Raw genomic sequence first — 10232 nt, forward strand, 5'->3', positions numbered from 1 at the left:
CGACCTTCCAGACCGGGATCCCCCCTTAAAAATGTTTACCTTCATCTGAACAGACGTTGCTGGAAACGACGATACGGTACAAAAGGTGGGGAGTAAGGTAACGAGGTTCTTGATTTGGCATATTCAGAACAAAAGAACAAGTCTCTGAAGCCATTGTTAGGCATATTTCATGAAGAATTGTAATTTTATTGCACATTTCTCCAAACCATCACACATTTATCCTACCAAAGAGATAGGTAGTTTTTCCGGAATTTTTTGCTTCGAGTTAGGTAGTTTTTCCGGAATTGGCTTCGAGATCAGTCTGAATCCATCCTTGCCAGCGATGTAAGATACCAAGAGAGTCTGACCATCCGATGAGACGTAACTGTAAGTCCCTCGCACATCTAAATACACCTTGCCCTCCGAATCTGTTTTGTACGTTCCAACTTCATTTCGGGTTTGCTGGTCACTCGTCTCATAACTGAATCGATCTAAACGATGGATTACCAATTTGGATTACAATGCTACTGGAGCCTCACCTGAATTCATATCCATTTTCCTTGTTTATGTTCTCGAATTTGAGTATCGTGACTGTGGCACTGTCATTATCAACCGGGGCAGCGTTCACGAAAATTAATGTGACATTCCCAAGCATTACCGTCAGTAGAATGGTTCTAAGCTAAAATTTGTGTTTGAATCGATAAGAAAGAAAAACAGTTTCACCATATTCACCCTGCAAATATTCATTTTTATACACATTTATAGAAACCGATCTCTGCAAATCCAAGCACTTACTTCAAGTTACCCATTCAACACTTCGGTCAGAACTGAAGAAGCCAAAACAATTAACATCAAGCATGTCTGCTCAACGGCGACTTAAATAAAAACAATCAACATGGTAGTGGTTTACTGCCGCTACAGCCACAAGACACAGGTAGAGTGTAGCGTGCAGCATCCTTATAGCCTTGAACACAATTTTGAAGATGCTGCTAAACGAATAGACGATCCAATCGAACGATGAAAACGGAGGTTCTATGAATGATATTTTAAATCGATGTTACGAAATCTGGGAACCACTTCAGTGTTATCTAATGGCCCCCCATCTCGCCCAATCGAACAAAACTTGGCAATTATAAATCAAAAGCTTGGAAACAGTGGCAGAATAACTCTGGGTGCAGCAGAAATTTCAGCTCAGATTGAGCAACTGAGTATCAGAGATATTATATTATGAGGGAAATTCACAGTTTCGTCGAAAAAAAAGCGGAATATATTTTCTTATATTTTTCATTGAAAATACAATAAAATCAAACGATGGCGTTATATACCGTTAGGTTACGTGCCACGGAACCATATCTCATACACTTCAGTGTGTTCAGTGCTAATGAAAAGCAGCTTTGCTTATCCTAGCAAAGAGATGAGGACCTTATCCGATATTTCGAGTGGGGGCAAGCCTGCAGGTGGAATGATTGGCATAGACGCCCTAAGCCTGTATCCATCTTTGTCAGCGATGTAAGATTCCGATTGAAATTGCCCGTCAGGTGAAACGTAACTGTATGATCCTTGAACTTCTAAATATGCGTTGCCCTCCGAATCCGTGTGGTAAGCTCCAATTTCGTGTCGGGTTTGTTTGTCACTCGTCTCATACCTGCGTTAATTAAAATATTGAATTACTAATGTTTTATAAGACAAACGAAAACTCACTGGAATTCATATCCATTCTCCGATTGTATGTTCTCATATTTGACGATCATCACCGTGACACTATCATTACCCACCGGGGCGGAGTTCGCGTAATGTAGTATGACATTTCCAAGCGTTGCTATCAGTAGAGTTTTCTTAAACTGAAATTAACGTTTGAATCAAATAAAAAAAAGCTTATCAAAATAAATCATATATCTACTCGCCTTGCAAAACAACATATTTAAATTGATCTCTGAGAACCAAATGATACCCATTCAACACTTCGGTCGAAACTGACAAAAACATTTACATTATGCTCACTGGTCAACAGATATGTGAAAACAATCAACATGGTGGTGGTTTATTGAAGCTTTAGCCACAAGATGCAGCCAGAGCACAGCGTGCATCTTTATAGCCTTGAGCACAGTTACACAAATGCTGCTGACACAAATGAATCGACGATCCAATCGAGAGATAGGAGCTGAAGTTCGGTGATTTATATCTTAACTCCATACTTATGGTTTGGGAGAGAATCATAATTAGATTCGACGGTACAACTTGTTTCGCGTTTGCAATTTACATGCAATTGCAAGAAGAGATAAATGGGATTTTAATGTGTTTTTTATTTACAGTGTGCCAAAAAAGCTCCGGGATTCAAACTACATCTTAGATATTAAATAAATTAGGTGGACAAAAAAGAAAACGCATCGTATTTGGATATTCAAAAATGTAGCACACGCGGAAACAGGCCATATTGCAGTCTCATTTCAGTCAGCTATTGTATGCGGAAAAATATAAAAATATTCAGAGAGAAATTAATAAATTTGAATGAAAGCGGTCAATCTAAATGTTTATTGATCCTATAAAGCCAGCATAACACGACATCAAAATGCTCATCGGTGATTTGAGGAGGAGTTCAGACCGGTAATTGGTAGGTTCAGCGCCCATCCGCGAACCAACGAAAACGGCTTAAGAACTTATCGTGGCGCTAACATCGATTCAGACCACTACCTGGTGATGGTCAAACTGCGTTCCAAACTGTCAGTTGTCATTAACATAAGACATCAGCACTCACCACGGTACCACTTACGACGACTGCAGGAGCCGAACGCTGCAGCGTCTTGGAGTTGCGTTACCGGGGATAGACGAACTGGATGCTACTCCCCTCGATGAATGCTGGAACCCCTTTTTTGTTGTTGATGGCACATCCGGCAAATGTCATCAAAGTATTGATGCCAGGCGTACCGCCTGCAGTTTCTCGTCGGCATTATCTTGTCCTGGATAGCTATGATCGGCTTCTACTACTTCTACTACTGAAGAGAGTTTACCAGACGTTAGCCACATATTAGGCGCAGCTCTTCTTCGTGGTGTTGATGGCTGCTATTTCCGTGTGGAGGTAGCTCTTCGGGTTGAACCCGACTGGTGACCCACTCTTGCACATCGCCCTCCAGCCGCTGGCCGCTCGCTCTTACGCCCTTCCAGGACCAGCTCCAGTTCGAGGACCCTCCTCAGGTGATCGCATTCTTAGTACTCTTCTTGATCGTAGCTCCATTTTGTTGAGTGTATATCCTTTACCCAGGAGACAGCGAGTTGGCAAGGTATATTAGAGTCTCACCTTGCCAGAGGAACCTTTTCGGGACGCCGTTCTAACATGGAGAACATATGCACCATTAAGTCTCCAATGACCCAAGAGGCCTTCCCCGGGAGATAAATAGCGCTCAGACTCGCTCGTACCTCCTCACTTAGCCACTTTCGACACCCGTTCTCGGAGCGAAGACCAGGTGTGTGTTTCCAGTTCACGCCCGATCTAAAAATGTCGTCATATGATCTTCGTAGAGGCGTGAGATAGAAATATTTGAGAACATCCGGCAGGCTCCTGCCCTAGTGTTGATCCCTATTTGAGAACCTTTTTTAGGAGGTCTATCAACCTTATCTGGGAAGGGTTATTCCAGACGTTGAGTGAGGCTCACACCCACTAAAACCAAGCCGTCTGCGTATGCTGCTTAGATCAGCGGGGTTTCCTCCCGCGGTCGTTGATGTTTCGGTCGCATCCCTCGCTTGAGCCGATCGTCAGTGTTAATGCTTCTGGGACCAGCGATGTATTTCCACTCACATGGAATATTATAACATGTGTTATCACGGAATCAATCAAGCTCATTTTACCTTTCTATTTGACCACACAAAGCAGGATTTTCCTTCCTATCTCAACCTTTTGAGCCACTAATCGAGTCACTATTTCAAAAAACTATCTACCAGGAAAAAAAAAATTAATTCAACATATAATCCCTAAAACCAATCCAAAAACCAAAAACCAAAGCTCTCTAGAGCACTGAGAGCACAAGGCAGACAATCGGAGATCCCCGTCCGGGATATCTTAGGTAGTCGTGATCCTGATCTTCTGCTTCATCTATACCTGTTCCTCAGGAACGCCGATGTCAACGTTTAATGATGTTTCCTTCGTTGTGTCCCCGTTTCATATCCCTCCTATCCGATCGATAAACTTTTACTTAGTCGCGGCAATACATACATACACTCTTTACAGATACACGGGCCAAAGGTTGTGCAGTCCACTGATGATTCAACAAGAGCCAAAGGTTGTACCGCTCATGACAACTCTACATGAACTGATGATTGCGCCGGTTAGTGACCATTCTATCCTGGATTCCTCGAGTCGAGAAGACGCACCACGCTAGATATGGGGTACAGACTAGGGGACGTTGCTGATTAATGGTCAGCTGCATCCCAAAAGGAAGTATCCCGTGTCGGGCACAGGTACAGAGCATTGGAGACAGCAACATCCGAATTACGAAAACACTTGTAATACTAACCTCGAGCCAACCGCGAGTAATCGGTTACATATTACTAACATAGATAATAAGAAAAATTGTCAAAGTATTGAACTCCCGGCCCCGTGAGGCTAACGCCATATGAGCCTTGATATATATTTTGGAAAAAAAAAAATCGCGGATACACTTTATTTCGTTTTCACCGTGAAGTGTAAACAGTAATAAGGCCCTGTTTTTCTCGTCACAAACACTGACACTGTAGACCGTGGCAACCTTGGTATCGCTGAAATAATGATTTCTTGAAGTAATGGGCTTTGTTCCCGAATACATTTCACGGTGAAAACGAAATGATCGGCACATCATTGGACTATGTTTTACGAGTTAGTGAAGCATCAAAGATATTAATGGATTTTCAGGCAGAATGAACACCTTTCAAATAAAATCATGAATGAGAATTAATTTCTCCGTATCAAGTGTTCAATGTGAAAGGAAAACTTTGCTTTTTTCAAGTGGTAAAATAATCTCTTACAAAAATTGTATCTGAAGAGAATTTCAAACTATAATGATGAGTTATTGCCGCGGATACATTTCGTTTCCACCGTGAAGTGTATTCGACCAATTTGTTTGATAGAACGAATTACAGTTGATGTCTCTGGTGGAAAAATGCTGGATAAATTTGCCGTCTAATGATATATATTATAGCATATATCGTAAGAACGATTCTGCGTTATATGCATTTGAAAACTCTTAATTTTTCGTTACATTTTCCGTAGAGTGACCCCCTTATACAGAAATCAAAGACGTAGTCCCATGTCAAAAAGCGCCGCCTGGAAGATAAAGAGTGTGAGGAGATGGAACTGGTTTATTTTTCTCGAGAATCGCGGAAGATCTTCAAGAAAATAAACGCCTCGCACAAAGGCTTTGTGCCGCGGGTAAAAATGTGCATCTGAGGCATTTTGACGAACGAACGCGAGGTGATTGAAAGGTGGAGGCAGCATTACGATGTACAACTGAACAGCGCGCAGACAGCAGATCAAGACGGCATTGTTGAAGACTACACCGGCTCAGTGAACAACGACCACGTACCCCCAGCAGAAGAATCACAAAGCAGCTGATTATTCGCAGTGGCGCTCTTCAAGGGAGGTCCGGGAAAACTTGTAAAGTATATGCACCGGTTGATAGTCAGGATTTGGGACACAGAACAGCTACCGGAAAAGTGGAAGGACTGGGTAATCTGTCCCATCTATAAAAAGGTGACAGGCTGGATTGTGGGAACTACCATGCAATCACGATCCTGAATGGTGCCTACAAAAATTTGTCTCAGATCTCTTTCACCGTCTATAGCCAATAGTATGTAGATTTGTGGGACTGTATCAGCACGGTTTCATACCCGGTTGCTCGACGACGGACCAGATTTTTACACTGCGGCAGATTCTCCAAAAGTTCCGCGAGTATCAGGTCCCTGCACACCACATCTTCGTCGACTTTAAGGCCGCGTATGATACAATCGACCGACGACAGCTATGGAGGTTCATGGACGAACACAGCTTTCCCCGAAAGCTGACAGGACTGATTCAGGCAACGATGAAAGGTGTGCGGTGCAGTGTGCGGATCCCAGGCAAGCTGTTGTAGCGCTGCACTGATTTTAGTATTGTTGATCCCCTCGTTTCTATGAGTACCCACAATTCGTTTTGCCTGCCAAGATCGGGTCGATGAAATGTCAACAATCGACCTCAAATGCTGCCACCTTGCAATCGAGTTATCGACCTTTCATATGCATTCATCGAACAACTTGACGCCACTTTTTCGCCAACATGTGCAAGGCGTCGACCTGCTTGCAGCGCTGCTTTCAGCACTGCTTGCTGCTTGTTTGTATTGGTTTGTTATTGAAAATGAAAAGGAAATACATTGATCGATTTTAAACATATTTATTATTATTCAAATCCGACTGAGTACATTGATGAATACCTCCTTGCCCTTGATGACACAGATATGTGGCTGAGGAGGATTCTTCAATGTGCGTGAAGCACGGGGTCTCCGATGGGGAAAATTGCTCGAAATACTATCGATGGCCAGGTCCTGCTGCGGTTGCTGTTGATGCTGTTCCCCGGAATAGCACCCTGGACTTAGAGGATACTGCTGCGGGAAAGCTGATGCTGTTGGCTGGTGTGACAGAAGTGGAAAAAAGCAATGTGGTGATAAGGGAAATCATCTTTCTCATTCGCCGATTGATTGAGTCGGATGTATTCATAGCTGAAACAAAATAAAATGATCAGTAAGTGAAAAGCAGAAATGAATTCCCTACTCACCAGTTGTATGATCCGGATAAAAATGCGAACATTAAAATATCATGCGAATGCGTTCGCTTACCTCGCCTATTTTCATTCTACTATACAACGGAATCAGTGCATTCGGGTTCCTCCGGGGTGGTAATTCAGCTGAGCAAGTTGATAAATACCTCCTTGTCGTTGAGTTTTCGTGTCTGAAGAGGATTTTTGAATGTGCGCGAAGCACGGAACCTCTAATGGGGAAAGTTCTTCGCAATACCATACCATGGTCAAATTCTGCTGCTGCTGCTGTTAATGCTGTCCCCCGGCATTGCCAACAGGGGTTGGAGGTTACTGCTGCAGGAAAACGGATGTTGTTGGCTGCTGTGATAGAAGTGGAAATCCGCACTGTGGTGATGGGAGAAATCATCTTTCTCACTTACCGATTGATGGAAGCAAACGAGTCAAATGTATTCATAGCTGATAAGACAAGATAAAATAATTAATAATTAAAAAGCCGAAATATATTTCATACTCACCAGTTGTATGATCCATTTGTTTTTGTTTGAGATGACAGTTTAGCGGAGTGGAAAAAGGAACCACCAGTGATGCCATTTGGTTTGTTTAATTATTCAGTATTTTCGACTAACGAACTATCCGCGTTGACGATATTGGGGAATAGGCATGACAGTATGGATTTGCAGAAGGAATGAATACACTTTTAAAATGAAAATTATGAATGAACATGATTTTTCCTTAATCAAATTAGTACTCTATGTAAGTGAAAATCATCATTGCCTGCAAGTGGTGAAAAAACGTCATAAAAAAATATGTTTTGAAATAATTTTATATTATAATGACAAGTTTTTTTGAGAATATCTGAACATCTATAGAAAATAATTCAAATTAGGGTCATGACAACGTACTTTAAGTAGAAAAAATTATGCCAAGAAAAAAATTTCATACAAATTTTAGCAAATATAAACTGATTCGGGCCGACTAATATGATAGAGAATAGTTTGCCTCATACAAACTAATGCCGTATCTAGATGTCGATACCTAATCGTCGTCATCGTGAATAGGTAACAGCGTTACGGTCGTTGTTAGGTCGATGTTTTTTTCGTCGATTGGATTGTGGGTACCCGGCCCGAATCAGTTTATATTTGCTAAAATTTGTATGAAATTTTTTTCTTGGTATAATTTTTTCTACTTAAAGTACGTTGTCATGACCCTAATTTGAATTATTTTCTATAGATGTTCAGATATTCTCAAAAAAACTTGTCATTATAATATAACATTATTTCAAAACATATTTTTTATGACGTTTTTTCACCACTTGCAGGCAATGATGATTTTCACTTACATAGAGTACTAATTTGATTAAGGAAAAACCATGTTCATTCATAATTTTCATTTTAAAAGTGTATTCATTCCTTCTGCAAATCCATACTGTCATGCCTATTCCCCAATATCGTCAACGCGGATAGTTCGTTAGTCGAAAATACTGAATAATTAAACAAACCAAATGGCATCACTGGTGGTTCCTTTTTCCACTCCGCTAAACTGTCATCTCAAACAAAAACAAATGGATCATACAACTGGTGAGTATGAAATATATTTCGGCTTTTTAATTATTAATTATTTTATCTTGTCTTATCAGCTATGAATACATTCGACTCGTTTGCTTCCATCAATCGGTAAGTGAGAAAGATGATTTCTCCCATCACCACAGTGCGGATTTCCACTTCTATCACAGCAGCCAACAACATCCGTTTTCCTGCAGCAGTAACCTCCAACCCCTGTTGGCAATGCCGGGGGACAGCATTAACAGCAGCAGCAGCAGAATTTGACCATGGTATGGTATTGCGAAGAACTTTCCCCATTAGAGGTTCCGTGCTTCGCGCACATTCAAAAATCCTCTTCAGACACGAAAACTCAACGACAAGGAGGTATTTATCAACTTGCTCAGCTGAATTACCACCCCGGAGGAACCCGAATGCACTGATTCCGTTGTATAGTAGAATGAAAATAGGCGAGGTAAGCGAACGTATTCGCATGATATTTTAATGTTCGCATTTTTATCCGGATCATACAACTGGTGAGTAGGGAATTCATTTCTGCTTTTCACTTACTGTTCATTTTATTTTGTTTCAGCTATGAATACATCCGACTCAATCAATCGGCGAATGAGAAAGATGATTTCCCTTATCACCACATTGCTTTTTTCCACTTCTGTCACACCAGCCAACAGCATCAGCTTTCCCGCAGCAGTATCCTCTAAGTCCAGGGTGCTATTCCGGGGAACAGCATCAACAGCAACCGCAGCAGGACCCGGCCATCGATAGTATTTCGAGCAATTTTCCCCATCGGAGACCCCGTGCTTCACGCACATTGAAGAATCCTCCTCAGCCACATATCTGTGTCATCAAGGGCAAGGAGGTATTCATCAATGTACTCAGTCGGATTTGAATAATAATAAATATGTTTAAAATCGATCAATGTATTTCCTTTTCATTTTCAATAACAAACCAATACAAACAAGCAGCAAGCAGTGCTGAAAGCAGCGCTGCAAGCAGGTCGACGCCTTGCACATGTTGGCGAAAAAGTGGCGTCAAGTTGTTCGATGAATGCATATGAAAGGTCGATAACTCGATTGCAAGGTGGCAGCATTTGAGGTCGATTGTTGACATTTCATCGACCCGATCTTGGCAGGCAAAACGAATTGTGGGTATGAACGTCAGATTCAACACAACTCCCGTGTATAGAATCTGAGTGCCTTTACCTATGTGTATGTTTTGGGATGAACTGCGAAGCGAGTGCTTTTCCCCTTTCCGATTCAACTGCTAGCTATAATTGAGTGCCAGATGTAACTCGACGGCTCAATTTAGCCAAGACACGTCTCAGGAAATGGGCCTGATTCTCGAATACACTTCACGGTAGAAACGAAATAAACGGTACGCCATTGAACTACGTTTTACGAGTTAGTGAAGTGTTGAAGATAATAATGAGTTTTTAGGCAGAATCCAAATAAACAATCATTAATAAAAATTAACTTTTTCGTATCAAACTGGTATTCAATGTGAGTGGAAAACTTTGTTGTCTTCATGTGATATAATAATATCATACAAAAATTTCATCTGAAGATAATTTGATATTATGATGATAAGTTTAGTGGAAAACTAATCTCGTATCCAGATGTCGACACCGTACCGTTGTCATCGCGAATACGTTTCATTCCGTTTCCACCGTGAAGTGTATACGAAGTGTATTCAAGAATAAGGCCCAATGTCTTAGACCAGGGGTTTTCATATGGTGCTCCGCGGGAAATTTGTGCTCCGCGAAGTTATAGCAAATGCTCCCACTTGAAACCCCACCTTGAAGAAAAATATTCTTCAATTTAATTTCACTGGGCATATAGTGATTTATCTTGTTTACTACGGGTCAGATGTAGTGTAACTGCAACGCGCAGCCGAAATAGAGTTCTTTCCAGTTGGATAATGTCAACGCGAATAGGATTTGT

The 10232-nt window shown here is 41.4% G+C and overlaps 2 protein-coding genes and 2 long non-coding RNA genes across 4 annotated transcripts; 1 reads left to right on the forward strand and 3 right to left on the reverse strand.

The window, feature by feature from the left end:
• Positions 1-216: 216 nt before the first annotated feature.
• On the reverse strand, positions 217-786 carry LOC129766959 (endocuticle structural glycoprotein ABD-5-like). The gene is made up of 3 exons (XM_055767555.1): positions 712-786; positions 519-658; positions 217-460 (listed from the first exon to the last, which is right to left on the reverse strand). Exons 1-3 carry the CDS (start codon positions 736-738, stop codon positions 217-219), a joined length of 411 nt encoding a protein of 136 aa, XP_055623530.1. The 5' UTR covers positions 739-786.
• A 591-nt stretch (positions 787-1377) lies between these two features.
• LOC129766960 (flexible cuticle protein 12-like) lies at positions 1378-3003 on the reverse strand. The gene is made up of 3 exons (XM_055767557.1): positions 2905-3003; positions 1681-1820; positions 1378-1624 (listed from the first exon to the last, which is right to left on the reverse strand). Exons 1-3 carry the CDS (start codon positions 3001-3003, stop codon positions 1378-1380), a joined length of 486 nt encoding a protein of 161 aa, XP_055623532.1.
• Positions 3004-6379: 3376 nt separating this feature from the next.
• LOC129770171 (uncharacterized) lies at positions 6380-7290 on the reverse strand. The gene is made up of 3 exons (XR_008742045.1): positions 7252-7290; positions 6755-7192; positions 6380-6698 (listed from the first exon to the last, which is right to left on the reverse strand). It is a non-coding gene; the product is annotated as an uncharacterized LOC129770171 (long non-coding RNA).
• An 872-nt stretch (positions 7291-8162) lies between these two features.
• Positions 8163-9149, forward strand: LOC129770189 (uncharacterized). The gene is made up of 3 exons (XR_008742048.1): positions 8163-8313; positions 8373-8810; positions 8867-9149. It is a non-coding gene; the product is annotated as an uncharacterized LOC129770189 (long non-coding RNA).
• The last annotated feature ends 1083 nt before the right edge of the window (positions 9150-10232 follow it).

This window comes from Toxorhynchites rutilus, chromosome 2, assembly GCF_029784135.1.
Source record: "Toxorhynchites rutilus septentrionalis strain SRP chromosome 2, ASM2978413v1, whole genome shotgun sequence".
NCBI lineage: Eukaryota > Metazoa > Arthropoda > Insecta > Diptera > Culicidae > Toxorhynchites > Toxorhynchites rutilus.